At 39.1% G+C, this 19,162-nt stretch overlaps 1 protein-coding gene across 1 annotated transcript; it reads right to left on the bottom strand.

Moving 5' to 3' along the window:
• Nucleotides 1-1,306: 1,306 nt before the first annotated feature.
• LOC139965660 (ribosome biogenesis protein bop1-B-like) lies at nucleotides 1,307-13,862 on the bottom strand. The gene is made up of 13 exons (XM_071968265.1): nucleotides 13,714-13,862; nucleotides 11,887-12,270; nucleotides 9,797-10,018; nucleotides 9,177-9,328; nucleotides 8,821-9,040; nucleotides 8,320-8,550; nucleotides 7,395-7,556; nucleotides 6,793-6,943; nucleotides 6,033-6,349; nucleotides 5,375-5,560; nucleotides 4,717-4,819; nucleotides 3,270-3,462; nucleotides 1,307-2,377 (listed from the first exon to the last, which is right to left on the bottom strand). Exons 1-13 carry the CDS (start codon nucleotides 13,768-13,770, stop codon nucleotides 2,224-2,226), a joined length of 2,532 nt encoding a protein of 843 aa, XP_071824366.1. The 5' UTR covers nucleotides 13,771-13,862; the 3' UTR covers nucleotides 1,307-2,223.
• Between the last annotated feature and the right edge of the window lie 5,300 nt (nucleotides 13,863-19,162).

Here is a 19,162-nt window from a genome sequence, read left to right as displayed (position 1 = left end):
CATTCAAGGCTTTCATTTGTTTAACCTACTTAAATTTTAATTGGTACTAATTTATAAGTCAATTCATATCAGTTTCATATCTGTCGTTTGAAATCAGTTGTCAGGCAAACAGCAAATTAGTTTCCTTTTACTGCAGGACAAAAATATTTAACACCCCTTGTACAGGCAGACATGTACACACATGCGCTGATATGGTTAAATGGTAACATGTTAAAAAATATCTGTGGTTTGGAGGGAGGGGGTCGGATGGGTAGGTGTAAAGAGGTTTGGAGGGAGGGGGGTCGGATGGGTGTAAAGAGGTTTGGAGGGAGGGGGTCGGATGGGTGTAAAGAGAGAGGTGATGTCAATGAAGTAGGACCTTAAGTTTAACAACAATTTAATGTTGCTAAGACCAAAGAAATGATTATTGATTTTCGCCGCAATACTAATCCTCCACTCGCTGTTGTTGTCAAAGGAAGTGTAGTTGATCGTGTTACGTCATATAAGTATCTTGGGGTAGTGCTGAATGATCACTTGGCATGGGGAGATCATATTGATTTATTGGTTAAAAAGTTGAATTCTAGATTGTACTGCCTCCGTAAGATGTCGAATTTTGATGTTCGTCATGACATCCTTGAAATGTTTTATAATTGTACCATTAGCGGGGTTTGGCGTTATTGCTTGGTTTGCTGGGGTGGGAGTGCAAACAAACATGAAATAGATCGTGTTAACAGCATCATTAAGATTTAAGAAAGCGAAGAGAGTAGTCGGGGAACCCTTGCCTTCCATTGACTCGGTCTACCACAGCCTTCTCGAGTCCAAACTGGACGTGGTATGGAAAGACCATACCCACCCCCTCAATGAGCTACTTCAGAATAGTCAGATGTCCAGAGGCAGTGGCAGGTTGAGACTTCCGTGTCTCAAAACCAATAGATACAGAGATTCTTTCATACCCCGTGCAATTAAGCTTTTCAATGAGGTTTTATTACGTTGACTTTCATATATTGACTTTTTCTTATGATTCTGTCTTATTGTACAATATACACATCTATTTTTGTAACTTTTTCATTGTTTTATGAGCGAGTGCCTGAATTTCCCTTTGGGATCAATAAAGTTTTACTTATCTTATCTTAAGACTAAAGGTAGCATGTTAACAGATGGGTGAATAGATTGCGGGAAGGGGGGGGGGGGGGGGTTAGGGAGTATGAATAGGGTGAGGTAGGGTAATATGGCTGAAAAAGGATGTCAGTTACAGCTGAGTATTAAATAAAATCATTTAACATTCCAGTGTCAGCAAACTGAGAACAATAGACAATAAAACATCAGGTTTCCTTTTTGCAAGTTGATTTCACATAAAATTCCATCCACTGAAATTTATTTAATTTGGTTTCATCTTAAAACAAAACAACATTGTTCCTTCATGATACATGATGAATACTCCCTATATTCTCACATACTAGCAGAATAATAATAACCGTTTACTTTACTTAGCATCTGGTCATTACCAATACTTTTACAGATCCATTCAGGTGAGTTAGTGTCCCAATTGGATGAACTTTCTCTATCTCTGAAAATGCATTAACACTTTTTATAACCTAAAAATACTCCAAAGAGCTGGTGAGCAGAATCGAGACTTGTTATATATCAATGCCAGGCTCAGGGGTTCTCTCACTTGGTACACATTCTATATTCACTATGCATTGCTTTATGGTTTAATATTCTCTTTCAGAATCCCAGCATGTCCAATGGTCTATTGTCACGTACCAATGGTTCAAAAGGGGGGGGGGGGGGTAAATACTCTGTTGTTGCACTAAGAACTCCGGTGGTATCAATGATGATCCATAATCAAACCTTAGGCCTGTCATTATAAACTTTAGTCAATGGTCAGATTAATGTCCCATTGTCACACAAATGGTACTCGCATACACTGCAAAGTAAGATGTCATTATCGTTGAAGGACGCTGTTCAACAAGTGTATCCTAATCCCTCCACAAATACATAATTCTGTGGTCAAGACTGCATCTCCAAGAAGCTGCGGTTGTACTGGACTCACAGCTCTGTGTGTGGTAGTCTGCCAATAGCATCAAAAGCATTGTTGCTATGACGACCAGGATGTTGCGAGGAGGCGCCTAACAGATGGTCAACTTGACATTAACCATGGCTAACTTTGATTGGTCTAGCAAGAAGCCATCATTTGTCGAGCGTCCCTTTCCTGGAATATGTTTCATTTAGCTCTACGAGGTGCTAGGTGAAGAGCCTAATCATACCGTCTGCTGCACTCGAAAATATCCAGGGTTGACTCGGGTGGAACTCGCAGCAAAGAACGCCCAGGCCGTTGGTGATGGCGTGACCCTTTAGGACCTTGACAGGGACGATCAGGGGATTCTGGAGCAAGTCACTAAAATCAATGGAAGTAGAAATCAATGGAATAAGAAATGTGATCTTTGTTACTTCAAATAGTTGTTAAATCTGTATACATCCCTGGCATCTAGAAGAACAATACAACTCATCCACCCACCCTCCTCATCCACCCCTCTCCTCATCTATCAACCCCTCGTCCACCCATCTCCTCATCCACCATCCGCCTCATCCACCATCCTCCTCAGCCACCACCCTCCCCATCCATTAACCCTCCTCATCCACCCACCCTCCTCATCTATCTACCCTCTTCATTCACCCACCCTCCCCAAAGCTTCATATACATATCTGCAGACCTGTTTGTAAACGTCTGAAAGTCACACACGACAGGTCTTGCCTATATTTTCCTCCAACCTTCTCATTCCACTGGATTCATAACTGATGCCGCCAATCCCTTAAGCCTCAAACTGACAGGATGTGCAACATATTATACTAATTTATCTCTCGTCATCTCTAACTCAGGGCCCCAAGTGGATAGATAATCCAGAATCTATAGATACATCTCATGGGGCAGTGAACAACTATGGATATTTTGTAATAGACTAGCATTGCTGTATTCTCGATATCCAAACACCGCACAACCTTGCATAAACAGTGTACTTAAAATATGTCTTTCTTGGCACTAACATACCAGACAAAGTGACCAACACATGACATATTACAAGTTTATTGAATTCCATTTTCTGTTTAAAAACCTAAATCTCTCACTTCTCTTACAGGTATTTAATGTACCCCGCTGTCTAAGTTCTTTCATATCCCAGTCATCTTTAAGTAACAAGCCTCGTATATTGAGATGCTACAAAAGAAACACCAAGACAGAAACAAGACAAAGAAACCAACATTCTCATAAAGAGATCTCAACTAAAACTTACTTGTATACTTGGCCGTGGCATATTATAACATGGCCGTCATCGGAGGCTGATGCGAACAGTGGGTATCTCTTGTGGTAAGCTACGGACCGGATGGCCTGCTTGTGGTGTCGCAGGGTCTTGTATGGCGAGACAGATAAGTCCAGATCAAACCAAGACAGCTTGCAGTCGTACGTACCGATGATCACATTATCACCTGAAACATTACAGTGGGAATAACATTAATATAACAACAACCTCTCCAGAAGAACTGGACGGTACATGAGTGTTCGTTCGAGTAACTAGTCATCAAACTAGGCTTCAATTTGTCAATTAAAATACAAAGTACTGGATTAGGTTTATGTAATAGTTAGGGCTAAGCTTGTGTAACCTATACTTTAGCAACAATATAACAGCAGAGAAAGTAAGTTCATCTTTTCTTTGTGATAAAATATTTCATGAGGATATAAGGACACCAGATGGAACTTATTCCCCATTCATGTCTCCACCTCTCCCCTCCAGTACTCTCATTATATAATAATACATAATACATAATTTTCATATAGCGCCAAACAAACTATGAAATAATTCTCGTAGCCCTTAACAAAATAATAACAATTATAACACATATGCTTTGGTGAAGAGATACGTTTTGAGTGCTGATTTGAAACTGTTCACAGTATTGCACATTTTTATGTGTTCTGGAAGTGAGTTCCACAGGCACGGTGCACTGGATGCAAACGTTCTCAAGCCGTAAGTCTGTGTTTTTACTCTAGGGATGAGTAACATCAGTGATGAATTAGAGCGAAGTTATATCGATACGTTTCTAAAGTTGCTTGACGAAAAGAAGACGAACTTCAAACCAATTCACTTCTTTTCACTGGTGTACATTATCTTTCTCACGGAATGCCAATCAAAACAAAACGTTTAAGGAAAAACTGACTTCACGTGACAAGTACATACATATGCAATTTCTTTCTCTTGAATGTAATAAAAAAAACAATTCAGTGAGACTGTATGTGAAAGGAAAATACCTTATGTCATGCGACTCCCATTAAAAGTAGCTGAATTGTTTCTTGAGAGAATGAAAGTTTAATGAGAGTTTAAGTTAAATTAAGTATTTCCAGACAAAAGGCCTTTCTCTTTCAATTGAAAACGAGATATCATTTCAGTTTTGTCTTATACGTGGGAACACATATCGATAAGTGCACACTAATGGATACTTGTAAGGTTTTTCTTATCAAGGTTATAAAAGAAGGTACATAACAACTTTGTTCACAAGTTAATAGTGTTGAGAGTAATTGATTGACACATATAAAATTGACACCAAACAGCACCTTTCCCTGAAAAGTTAGGTTGACGGTTTGTCGATATTAATAAAACGTCTCCAAATTTACCCCTATATGGTTTGAAAAATGAAATGATCTGTTTTAATCAACATTTATCCACATCTAAACCCAGTGAGACTCACCTCCTGGGTGTACGGCGATGCTGGAAACCCACTTGGCATTAGTCAGCAATTTCTTGGTCATTTCCTGCTTGATCAGGTTGTATATTCTAACATGCCTCTGAGTCTGAAAATTAATCAATCAATCAATCATTTAGCTTATCAAGGCAAATTAGTCAGTCCATAACATAGCATGATCATTCGGTTACTTTCATAAATACTCAGTCAGTGATCTGCTCGTGAATCCATTACCCATCCAGCTACTTCAGAGTCAGTCGGTCAATCTCTCTGCATGTTTGTCCACCATTTCATCAAAATCAATTTATTCACTCAGTTGTTGTACATTTATCACAAAGTATATATTTGGATTTTAAAAAATGGGCTACCATAAAGAAAAAAAATTGGAGAATACATTAAAGAGAATGCCACAAACCAATCACTCAAGGAACAGAAATTGTCTTACCATCCATGAAAACAAAAACTGAACCCTTGCACTAAACAAGTGAAAAGCATTTGAAAACATTATTCTACTGTTTATAATTAACACCAAGCTGGACAGTAAGTAAACACTCCTTTTTAATAGCCAAAACATAAGTTTAAAAAAAAATATATATATAACTCTTGTTTTGAATAGTAAAGAGATATATCTTATAAATACAATATGAAAACTTGTTTTACTTACAGCGACAAAGAAGAAGGGCCTTGTGGGATGGAAGGCAGTGCACTGTACCAAACCCTTTGATTTCCTAAATGGATTTTGTGACCGCCTCTTTGAGAGCTGGTGGATCATAACAGATGACCGCTGTCCAGTCGGTATCACCACTGCAAAGTAATCTCCCTTTCCATGCCAGCTGATCTGTCTCACAGGCTGTAGGGAATCATAAAAATCAAATCAATTCAATCATCTCTCCGCAGTGTTTGAGAAAAGTTCTTGACGGCGAAACCTTTGTTTTTTTTACAGAGTCCCATCAGGTTTCCATAGTAAGTGCATCGTATTATTTCCACTGCCTTCTGAATTTAGCAGTTGGGTATTAATGATGCATTGTTTGAATGCATTGTTTATACAACCTATGGTTACCACACACAATCGAGAACGGGTTAAATCTGAAACATCTCTTGACATATCTCTTACGTCATTTTTGAGTTTGATATATTTTGAAATTCCTGATGTAATATAATACGATTACATATATAATGTAAAAAGTAACATCCTACTTAGAGGCAATGTGGAGACCAACCTTGAAAATGTTTGAGAGTGAGTCTAAACCCTTGCTCGAAGCTGTTACCCTCAGAAGCTGTAAAATGTAACTTCCTACTTAGAGGGCAGTGTGGAGACTAACCTTGAAATGTTTGAGAGTGAGTCTAAACCCTTGCTCAAAGCTGTCACCCTCAGAAGCCTCCCATTCAACCAAGGGAGACGTCTTCACTTCTTCTGGTTTCTTGTAATCCTCCAGTAACTGGTCCGTTCCAGAAACGATGAGCTTGTCACCGAGTTTTGGATTGAAAACGTGAATCTTTTCCCCGACACTAAACACTACCAGAGAGATGATAGGGTTAGGGGACCAAGCCACGCACTCCACAGGACCGTCCACCTCCACAATCTGAAGACACCGACCCGTTGCCACCTCCCAGAATCGAACAGTCTTGTCATCAGAACCTGTCGTGGGGTTGCACAAGTACGATAAAATCAAGAAATTTATGTTTGGGGATGAAAATAATTTTCAAAATACTGAAGTTAAAATCGGGTTGTCGATTGGTACAGAAATATACTTAGACAATCTCATTGTCGTAATAACAATACCACCACAATGTTCATTAAGATTTGAGCAGTTAACGAGTCTGCTCTGAAAGAGTACTGTGTATGTATCAGTGTACAGCACTGCCAAATCACATACACATGCATATTGTAACGTAACTAATTATATGAAAAAGTCAAAATAAGTTTTCTCTATCCTTAAATAAAAGATAATTATAATAATAATTCAGCTGGGTGTAACAACATTCATAAGTATTCAATTCAATAGATTACAGGGTTCAATTACATACAGTAGTTACTGTAATCTTAGACAAGGAAGAAGAAATAAAAACAGCAAGGTATACCTGATGCTAACCACTGTCCACTCGGGTCCACAGATATGGATCTCACATAGCTGGTGTGGCCAGCGTAGAGAAGGGCCAGAGTCGTAGGGAAAGGCTGAAGGTCCTTGGGCTTGGGAAGTTTTGGGAGAAGATCCTCGGCCTCCAATTGATTCTGAGATGAGAAGACATAAAAGACTTGAAGGAAACTGATTTATAAACCAAAATGAAATGGCGATTGACACAATACCACACGGTAACACTATGGTGGTCAAATATCTCGGAGGAGAAGACGACATGAGACACTCGGCTATTTAAGACAAAGGACATAAAAAATGCCCAAAATGTGGGACTTGCTGAAAAACAAAAGGAAGTCTTGGCTGAGTTAAATGAGAACCTGTGACAAAATACATGTCATTGTAGGAAAACACTGTGTTGATAAAGCCATAATAAACAAACAACATGTAAAAATATTGACACAAACAAAATAACAGAGTTGATCTGTAAAATAATTTTGTCAATGAATAAAGCAAGGCAGATTAAGCAGGAAAGACGATCAGAAATAAGAGTCACTGTAAAAACAATTGGAATTGTTTATGTTTCATTCTTAATACATCTGGACTTACCCTTAATTTTTTCTTTCTTGGACAGAGGTAAAGATCCAGACATCTATTGAACCTGTCGTTGAAGTACTTTTTATAGAACGGGACCACACGTAGGCTATCGTACTTCTCCGGTATGAACCGTGGTCTGCCCGAGTATTCTTCCTTCGCCTTGGCGATAACTTTCTACAAACATTCAACAGAGAGATAAAACATCTTGACTAAAGGAATCTTGTGGTACTTTATAAAAAAACAAAAATACCATAAATATATGCACATTAGTGATATAATATATCAGAAAAGTAATAGGAAGGGAATGAGAACCTTAAAATTTGGCATAGAAGATGTCCTGACGTATGTTTCCAGAATGTGAAATTCTTGGACTGTGTATTTCAAATCTATCCACTTATACGATGCGCTGTGTGGGTGAACTTTGGTAGATGGACACATGAGATATCATGACGACACAGCCCAGTTTGATTATTCAGTCCATTAGAGACACCGTGTTTACAGAAATCACTAAATCATTTCTCTATTTCCTGAATCTTTGCCTGAATAACACATTCATTGTGAATGTGTCTAACTTCTGTTTTAATTAAGAGATCCTGGTGGAAGGGTACAACACTCTAATCGTCTTTCCATCTGTTTCTTTCCAACACATTTGGTTGTTCTGTATCCAGAGTAATCGAACCAACAGCAGGCAGACGAGACACTCAAATTGTTGTCCACATTAAAAAAACACTGGCAAAAGAAATAGAGCATCCAGACTTCCAGACTGTCTGCTGGACTGACTAACGTCACCTTTAGCTGTCTGAATATATAACACGCATAAATATCAGACAATCCATTTGTCAATTTTCATGACCGCAAGCAAAAAAGTCAGAATATCCCTGTCTCGACACGCTACTTGATAAATAATACAAGGACGGGTCTTTTATACGTTGCTCACCTCTTCCTCTGAGAGCAGGTATTCTGGGGGAGGTCTGTAGGACTGGGCGTGTCCAGGCCATTTGACTTTGGGTGCTGCGATGTGAGACATGGGTCTCTTCGTAACGGGTGCATTAGCATCTGAAGACCAGATGTCGTAGAAGACGCCAATTTCATCCCCTTTCTTCCCTTCGTCCTGCTCCCAGCTTGGTTTCATTAATCCTCTCTTCATTGCGATCAGGTATCTTGAAACCTTAGACAATAAAATAGTAATTTGTCTCATTTCATAATTCATACAGAATGACCCTTTGTTATTATTCGATAAATAGTATCTGTTCTGAAGTAAAATGCTATGCAATGAATTCTTTAAATTTGTTCTTATAATACTTCAAGCTGAGAAAGATTCTAACTACTGTAAGATCATTCCAATTTAGTGTCTATATTCAATCCTGTCATGAACAGCTGTATTTTAAAGCACCATATTTTTTTCTTTCAAGGTCTGTTCACAAGTTCTTTCACTGACCTTTGCTTTGTCGCTCATAGATGGAATAAAGCTCCTCTTGTGTTCTGGTCTCCTGGTGAGAGGGTGGATCATCTTCTCGTAGGTGAAGAAGTCAATGTAGTCTGGGTAGGCTTCCACCGAAGGCTCTGGATAGCGCCCTCTCTGTATCCTCTGTATGACGTCCAAGTCGTCGTCTGTCAGCACAATGTCTTCACCGTTCTTCTTGTCGAATACTGTACGCCTGTTGAAACAGTTACATTCGGTTACAAGAAGGTACTTCTCTAACTTTTATACCTGGGCGCCACTGATTTACATATTTATATGATTTTATTTGGCATTCAATATCAAATGTGAAATGTGCAGTTGTTCCAACCTACCAGTAGTCTGGATTATCCACTTTGCTCAGAAACTCGTCCAGCTCATCTCGCGTCGGCGGTTTGATTATTTTCTCCCCTCTGACATTGTAACCAATGTGATCAAATCCTCTGTACCACTCCATTGGAACGTTGCCTACAGTATTTCTGATATCCTGTAAAGGTATGAATAATTGACTATTAAAACTGATAGGCAGCTAATGACGTGATCCTTGCTCATAAAGCCAGTCTGCTTTAAGTTTTGTATTTACAATAACTAAAAATATTACCTCATTTTGTGCTTGTAAACACTAAGCATGGTACGGTTAAACTATAAAAGAAGGACAGAGTGTGTCAAACTGAAGATGTATGAATTGAATATAAATTATATATATAATCATATCAAATAGTGGAAGGAATATATACATAAGCATGGTTTACATAGTTAAATGTCATCTTTTGCTGCTTTTCTAAATCATTGGAGATACATCCCACATCTGCGTCACTAGAGCAACCTTACTAACTGTAAAGACAGAGCTTATGCATGAGGACTGTTAAAAAGTGCTTAGAAATGTACTAAAAGAGAGATAAACTGGCAAAATTCCACAATCTTGTCTGAAGAAATCCATGAGACTTATAACTACCTCTTCATCCGATGAATCATACTCGTATTCATCGGCTGGTTTCTCGCTGCTCGTTCCACCCGAGGGGCCACCCTGTCCTCCTTCCTTGCTCTCCGATATCTTCCTCTCCTCCTCTAGCGCTTTCTTTTTCTCGTTCAGCATGTTCAGTTCTTTCTCCCTTTTCTTCCGGTTCTGCTCTCGTTCTTTCCACTCACGTTTCTTCATCGTTTTGGTCTCTTCGGTCTGAAACGCAATTCCACAAACAGTTACTTACAAAGAAACCAGTGACTGGCTTTTGTGTATATAATATAAGTGACATGCCAACATAAATTCTTGCAAAAAAATATCCATCCACCTTTCGTAGTTTCGTTCTTGCTTTAATTCTCGTCACTAACATAACTGTGGTTAACAAAGTAGCGTCTGATATTTGTAACAGAGCAGTTACTCTTAAAGCACCATGTGAGTAACATTTGCACAGAAAATTTCAAAAACTGACCAACTTATAAAGTTTATTGAAAAAAAAGTTGGAAAAAAAAAAAGGTGGTTAACAATGGCTTCAATCAACCCAGCGAATAATTTAGTGTTTAAATTTTGCATAGCAGTTTGGATAGCCCTGAACTTTTGTCTCTTACTGTACAAAGTATTATGGTTACTGTGTACAAATATCTGCTTTGCATTTATATAGCAATTTGCCCATTTTGCGTAGCACTTTGCAATGCGATACTGGATAAATTATACCCTGGAAGCGATGCTGCCTTTCTACTTTCTAAATGGCAATCTTCTTCTTTCTTTTCTTGCTATAAATAAGTCTTTCTTATTTCAATTGAGTTAATGCTTATTTATAGTGGTTGCCATTAAGCAATGCTACCCTACTATAGAGCAGCAGATAAGTGACCAACATCAGGCATCGTGTTTTGTCAACAACAGAAAAACAGTTTTAACTTCTTGGGGGAACATTTTTTTAAATTTTTGGACGGACAGAAAGAATTGGTTGTAACTTTCAAAATTGCTGTTGTAACAATCATGATTTTAATAAAATGTCTTTTGCATGTAATGATAATTGATTTTACACTGAAAAGTCATACTGTAAGATTACCAATGCCTAGCCCACTCTTTTGACGTTTATTCGTAATGAAGGGATGGCTCATTATTTCACCAATGAAGTATTATTAGAATTTCAACGATATGTTGTAAAAAAAGGGGCCAAATGCAGCTTAGTCCTTACATTTATTGTTTATGCATACTGTACATGTATCTCGTATATCACTGCCAAATCATGTACACATGCATATTGTAACATAACTAATTATATGTCAAAGGGGGGGGGGGCAGGCTAAAGAACAATATTTAAAAATATTGGCATCGTTACCGAGCCTAGGAGTAGGAGGACGACAATACAAATTACAGATCGACTAAACTTTAAAATAATATTGCAAAACAATGGAATGTTTAGTGCAAGAATATCGTTGATCAGTGAGTTTTTAGTGAAGATTGTGTTGAATTTTTGGTCATAACAATATTTAGGTAACACTGCATTTAGGTTTTACCCATGACAGAACTATATTTTGGTGGTAAGTATGTAATCTGTGGTCATGAAAACAACTTATTTAGGCGTAAAACGCTAACCTTGAACAACATCAGTTTTGGTGACACAAAAAGTTTATTCATTAAATGGCTAATGAGATTCACTTGTAGTTACATTTCTGGCTTCACATTGCATCATCACAGATAACATGATTAGCTTAATAATCGTAACGCCAGAACGTCTCCCTCAATATTTCAGTACAACACCTTTTCTTTAATAACAAATGTTGCTGTCATGAACTACTGCTGTCTAGTTTGTGTGGAGCATTTTACAGTTTGGAAAATTTTTATTGCAAAGATGTCAATTGTTTGAATGTTGAAATTTCTGGATTAGATTCTCTTGAGAAACTGAATTATGATTTTGCTGCTAATTTGGGCGATTGGAAATCGTCTTCAGTTTTGTGTAAACGATTAATAAGAAACTTTGAAATTTGTTATAGTGTTTTTGATGCTCTTCCCTGTGGCAGGGAAAGATCTGTAACCACACAGTGTTGGCTTGTACGAATGCAAACAACAATATAACTCACTTTAGCATTCTCTTCACGTTCAGATTTATCCTTCTTTCCAGCAGCAGCAGCAGCTAATTTGCCTTTTCTTTCTGCTTTTTTGGAGTCCTTCACTGTGTTTGGTTCATCTTCAACTTCTTCATCACTGACCCCATTATTTTCATCATCTCCATCTTCATCGTCTCCAATGCTTCCGTCATCCTCACTATCGGAATCATCTTTCAAAGTAATGATATCACCGATGTCATCATTGTCTGAGAGATCCGACAATCCTGATGGCAGGCTTTCTTCCTCTGAGCTGGAGTCGTCATCCATGCCAGCTAAGTTTTCAAAGATAACATCATCATCAGATGATTCAGTTCCACCTTCATCTTGGTCTGGAGGGGCATCGGTAAACAGGTTTAACTGCAAAATTAACAAAGCAAGACATTCATTATCCAAGCAGAAATTTCATTTATTTAACAGCTTCAACTCACAATAAACAGTAATGACTACTATCCAAATGTAACAACTTTCATTGGCAATGGCTAAAATTCTTTTAGGCTAAAATGGTTGAAACAGTATGCATTGCTAAAACATATCTGATAATCTGATGGTAATTTTATGATGCTAAAATCAGAGGTGTTGTGAGAAACTAAGGGAAAAGTAATAGGCAACATTATACGGTACTAATTTAGAATCCGTACCATTTCTAACCCCTAACCCTAACCCCTATTCACTACTTCCCAGTGGCGTAGGAAGGTACTTTTGAGTGGGGAGGGGGGCTGAAGACTGATGGCCGGGCTGGGGGAGGGGTCTAAGGGGAGGGGGTGTCCCCCTCCCCTTTGGAATTTTTTTGCATTTCCAGGTGGCCTCAGATGCAATTTGGTGCAATATAGCACACTTCAACTCCCACTCCATTTTGTAAAGAATTTTGCATTTTCACCTGGCCTTAAATGCAATTTGATGCTCCAAATGAGATTTTTTTCTCATTTGGAAATGAAAAAGGGGTTTTCTGACTTGCGGAGCGGGGGGCGGAATGATACTTCCGCCCCCCCGGTTCCTACGCCCTTGCTACTTATTAACCCTACTTCCTAACCCCTAACCCTATTCCCTACTTCCTAACCCTAATTCTTAGCCCCTAGTAAGCTTCCCCATTCATATGGTACGGACTCTAAAGTTAGGCCCATGATACTACAATTGTATCGTGAACAGTTTCTTGGTTTACATGTGGCATCTAACAATACATTGTACGAATAATTGCTTTTACTTTGCATCTATTTGTTTTTTGTAAAGATACATATATTTCCTCCCAATTCATTGCAACTTTGACGAAAACTTTGATGAATACATTGTGTAACAAGGTCCCTGTGGAATAGGTAAAGCTACTGAAGCATAGCCAGACTATAGCCTAAGCCTAGCCTTGGTCCTATCGGCCAAGCTTAGTTAGGGCCATAGGACTAGGCCTACAGTACATGGTACACAATATGTCCAAGTTCCAGTAATGCCATTAGGCATTCTAAACTTTGTGTAGCTGGCAAGGGGCTTTAACTGCATTAGGATTCATGCGAATAACATCTAGAGCGGTAAAAGTAATACACAATGATACAATTTATAAATGCCTAGCAAACGGCACTAGCCTAACTGCTGTAATTTGTGTTACCGATACTGTATACAGGCTGCAGCAGGCATGTTTTTAGTACTAGTGTAGCATACAGCAATGCTAGAAGCAAGAACCGTCAGCTACGAGTACTAATAACCCGCAATTAAGACGTCTTTTGCTAACAAATTATTTTGGGTGTTAACGTCACTTTGAAAACCACAACTGCTTGTAAGAAAAAAATTCTTCGGTTCACAAAACCATCGTACCTGGTTTTCTAACTCCTTATTCTCACGTGCGAGCTTTCGTTTCGCGGTGGCAGCCATTTTACATTGCGAAATACGAAACACACGTTGTTGGGTTTAAGTTAGCTACCAGACTTGTGATAGCGCTCTTGTACGGCTACGGCAAGCCAAAATGTACGTGGACGCGTTACTGTCAAGAATAATCTCAGGACGATGGGACGGGGCAGGGTATATTGGCCTGATAGGTGAATAGGTATCGGGGAATCGACAGGGGAACACGTTCGCTCACTTTTGTGAAATGTAAACCGATTCATAAACCGTTTTGTAAATGTGCTTTGAGAATTCATTTTGTCGGGAAGCTTTGGTTAGGTAATAATGTGGTACGGTACATGTCCCAATTAATGCCCAGTGAACCCTACCCTACCCTTCTCAGATTCAATTCTCTTTTGTGGACCTGGCGTAAAATCTTGAAATTTAAAGAAGCCAAGTTTATTGAAACACTGAAATGCTCGTGGTTGTCTGCATATCTTTCCGAACTAACCAGAAGATATTCTGAAACATGGAAATGAATTAATGCTGCCAAAAAAACAAAACAAGTATGATACATTCAACCACACTATATGTCATGTGCTACTCTGGAGATGGTTTGCTCTCAATTTCCTTCACATTCAATCTGGGCATTCGTATATCATGTTGTAGGCCTATATAGCAGTTTCGCCATCGCCGGTTCTCCTCTGGGGAACAGCCCAGTGACCAGGAACATTTTTTTAGCGTAAGGGTACATCCCGGCAGGGTGGGTTTGCCAGGTCTGAAGCAATCTCCCATCTTTTTACTAAGTAGTTTCCAGTACTCCTGAAAAGCTTCCAAATTACGTGTTTCTTATCTTTCTCTTTACTCAACATTTCTAAACTGCTATGGTCTGTTTTACTCAAAATAATTAAGCAGGAGCCGTGCTCCGAGTTTTCACTCTGATCAGGGAGTTGTTATGGAAACAACCCCCTGCTCTGATCATGGCCATCGCCGGCATTGCGGGCCATCAGTTTCAAATCGTGAGGAATCGACATATACCGATTTGAATCGACATATACCAATTTCCTTCGACTTTTACCAGTTTCTAGCAGCAATTACATGGACTTCTTCCCGATTTCGATGATGATTGACATGTGAAGGAAGATACATCACGTCAAGTCACCTGACAAGGAGCGCGAATAATTGAAAATAAACACGAGCACAGTGTAATACATGATTTGAGCTTGAATACTCCCTGGTAGAAATTCCAGTAGAACCCAGTTAAAAAATCAACTAGGTTCTACTAGGGCCTACTATGTTTAACTGGTTTTTAACTGTGTTTAACTGGGTCTTACTGGGTTCCAACTGGGCTATGCTGAACATGAGCTAGGTTCAACTGGGTTTACACAATGTTCAACTGGGTTTGTTCAGGCCCAACTGAGTTTGAACTATGTTTGAACTGATCCAGTTGGGCTCCAACTAGGTTTCACTGGTTTTTGCACTAGCCCAACTGGGTTTGAACAATGTTGACTGGTGAACTTTCCCTGTTGGGGTTGAACTAGGTTTCAACTGGTTTTGCACTGCCCAACTGGGTTTGGACTATTGGCTGGTGAACTGACCCAGCTGGGGTTTAACTAGGTTTCACTGGTTTGCATAAGCCCAACTAGGTTTGAACTATGTTCACTGGTGAACTTGCCCTGTTGGGGTTGAACTAGGTTTCACACTGGCTCAACTGGGTTTGGGCTATGTTGACTGCTTTTATTTTAGGCGTAATTATCAAGAATATTATAATGTAAGTTCGTAAGCAGTAACCGTATCGTAATATACTGAAAATGCTAAATTAGCCAACTTATGAGGGGTGTAAAATAAATCTTTGTCAAATTTATCACAATATGATGAAACGATTACATTTTTGTACCGCAATGATTACAAATATGAAATATTTCCTAAATAATAAATTTGAAAAAAATAATGTTATACTTTGTTCGTCGATTTGAACAATTGGTAGGCAAAATGCCTTCCTAGTGCAAAATAGTATGATCCGACTAAATTTGAACTTTGACATCTGTCCTTTGTGTAAGCGCTAAATTTATAAATTCCGAATCCGCATACGGCAACAGAAGCTTCTCAGAATAATCGCATTTGTAACCGATTTTGCAAACAATTTTAAATTATTACCGCGGCTAAGTTCCCTCCTTTGTGATCTTGCAGTATCTTTATATTATTAACTTATAATTGTAACATTATAATTGATTGTAAACGTGCTCTTTATCATAAATATTTGAATTGAAAAGAAACTTTGTATATAGGCTAGTGACTTAGGACTATAGTATAGGCTAGGCCTAACAAACCGGTTCCCTACTAGGTATATCACATGGTACAATTACTAACGTTAGACATATCCCAACGTTATAGTTGCCTAGCTTATAGGGGCCTAACCTAGTTATACTCAAGTTAACACCTATATTTAGCCGCATGATTTAAGGAAAGTTATCGTCAACTAGCAAACATAATAGCAGTTTTCAAAATTTACGCAATTGCCTTGATTGTTGTTTCAAACATGAAGTGTCCTATTGGCATTTAACATACTTTGCAAAAGTCATTAGCCTAGTAAAGTGAACAGCATTACACGTATATGCTACAAATGTGAGGATGCCCTACACTGAACATTATGAACATATAATTAAACTATCAATCTAATTTCAAGTGAGGCTTCATTTGTACAGTGTAAGATAGTCAGCTCTTACATATAGTTTTGTTTTGTAACATAGTTTTACTTGTTTATTAGTGCAGTGCTCATTGTACAGAGGGTTATACATGTGTACAGTACATTTGTATGTTGTCTTGTGGCAGCAAAAGGGTTGATTAAAAACTTTCTCTCTTCTGGGTTGCTAGGCAACTATCTTGTTCTTCCTGGAAAATAGCCCTCACAGGAAATGGGGTCTGTGTGTATATATTTTAGGAACAAAGGAGTTTTGTGAGGGTACAGTATAGGGAGTTGGCAATTGGCTATGAGTATCTGAGCAAGGCAGTTGTAAAAGAAGAGAAAGATAGTTTAATGGCTGGATAGTTTGTTTTAAACCTTAATTTACATAGTTCAAGTTACTGTAGACCTTATTATTTTATGGAAGTTGTGATATTCAACTGACACTCTGGGACACTATTTATTATAAAGGATACTATTTACTATAAAGGATATTGTATTACAATAAAGGATATTCCAGGACACCATCACCTATACATAAAGGACATTATTTTACTACAAAGGATGTTGACATTATTTTACTGAAAGGATACCCTGGAACACTATTTCATATAAATTAAAGGATACTTTTTTGCTGGGATCGGACATTCATAAAACCATTTATTGGGCTCAACTATACTGATGTCGTAGAATATCTGATGTCGTGGAAGGTCTGAGGTCGTAGAATACTTGATGTCACCAGCAGGCCAACTCACCCAGAACAGACTTTTAAATTAAGCGTATTTCTTTATATTTTGGGTGCGCACCTCACGACTGCAAGTTGTTTCATTTAATTCTTTGACTGGGCCCAGATCAGCTGTACATTGTTCGTTATTCATAATTATAATTTCTTTTGATCCAATCCAGTTGACTTCTCCATTTTTATATGTTTCTTGCTCTGTGTTAGGTCATCACACCAAACCCAGAGTTCTCTGATCAAGAACAAACATTTATTTCAGTGGCTTACACCCTTAATACTTACAATATAGATCTACCGTTAACAAATGAAAACTTCTTATAGTGTGGTGTTATATAAGTGTAGATAACACCAGTTGAGGATCCCAGTTCAAACTATTTAAAAATATAAGAAGTAAAACATAGTTCACCCAGTTTAACCCAGCAAAACATAGTTGACCCAGTTGAACCCAGTAAAACAGTTGACCCAGTAAAACATAGTTGACCCAGTAAAACATAGTTGAACCAGTTGGACCCATTAAAACATAGTTGAACCAGTTGGACCCAGTAAAACATAGTTGAACCAGTTGGACCCAGTAAAACATAGTTGAACCAGTTGGACCCAGTAAACATAGTTGGACCCAGTAAAACATAGTTGAACTTGAACCAGTTGAACCCAGTAAAACATAGTTGAACCCAGTAAAACATTGGGAACCCCAGTTCACCCAGTTCAACCTAGTTCAAATTTGGGCCAATTTCCGTATAGAAAATTCCAGTTGAACCCAGTTCAAAAGTTCAACTGGAATTTCCACCAGGGCTGTAATTGATAATACCCCATGGGTAGGTATATATAGCTACAGTCAGTGGCGGCGGAACCGGGGGGGGGGGGGGGGGCTTGGGGGGGGCTCAGCCCCCCCAATGAAAAAGTTGAGGGGGCAAATGCATGATAAGCCCCCCCCCAATATTTACCAAGGCTCCGAAACGTGCATCTGCCCATTTTTCAATGCATACTTGTCGATCTGTCCGATGCACACGTATACTATATAGGTGTAATAATTTTAGTAATTGCTGGGGGACCCTGGTCCCTCGGCCCGTCCCCTGGCTATAGACCACATTGTCACCCCAACCGCGTCTTCACTCCCCGTGAAAAGTGGAAGCAGTGAGTGTGAGTACCGGTAAGCGTAACGTACACAACTTCGTCTTAGGCCAATGACTTGCCTCATTTCAGCCAGTTCTCCAACATCCCCTTACTTAGTGGCGGAGCGTCCATATATACAGTCAGGGGGCGGATCCCCCCCCCCCTCCTGACGGACTCAAATGGACTGCTGGCGCCCTTTTCAGCTTTTCACTACTTTGAACTTATTCGCAATTATTGACTATTTAATGCGCTCTCATATACCTATTGACATTTGTCATATTATGTTGGTGTAATTTTCCCACAAAATGGCGACGACACCTATTTATTCTCCGTTTATCTGCAAATTAGCAAGGCCCGGAAAGGGTCATTTCCTGCAATCTAGGGAGTAACTTTACTCAAAAATTTTCTGTACGCTCCGCGCCAACCTGTGGTGGCGCTCCGCTTAGATAGTGTCAAAAGCGCCCCTACAGACCATTCTTGCCCCCCCTGACCAATACCCCTAGCTCCGCCACTAAGTTACTACACTCAATAACGTCTTTGCGAGTACACTACGAGTAATAGCTACTCTCTTAAAACACCATCGAATATACAAATTACAATGTTTTTACAGACTTTTACGTGCAATCTGAGAAATTGCAGGCTTGAGACCCATATTTTAGAGCTAGGTATTCGCAGCATAAAACACTCGGGAAGTGCCGTTTCCGGCCATCTGGGGGTTTGAAAAACCCAAAATTTTCTTGTACGCTCCGCGCCAACCGATGGTTGCGCCTGGCTACAGTATAACAGAACCTTGTACAGTAGGCATCACTGCAGAACAGTATCATCTTTGTATATGGCAGTGGCGTAGGAAGGTACTTTTGAGTGGGGGGCTGAAGACTGATGGCCGGCCTGGGGGAGGGGTCTAAGGG

The sequence above is a fragment of the Apostichopus japonicus genome, chromosome 3 (assembly GCF_037975245.1).
Source record: "Apostichopus japonicus isolate 1M-3 chromosome 3, ASM3797524v1, whole genome shotgun sequence".
NCBI classification, from domain to species: Eukaryota; Metazoa; Echinodermata; class Holothuroidea; order Aspidochirotida; family Stichopodidae; genus Apostichopus; species Apostichopus japonicus.
Note: the sequence above shows the minus strand (reverse complement) of the source record. Positions and strands in the feature narration are given on the sequence as shown.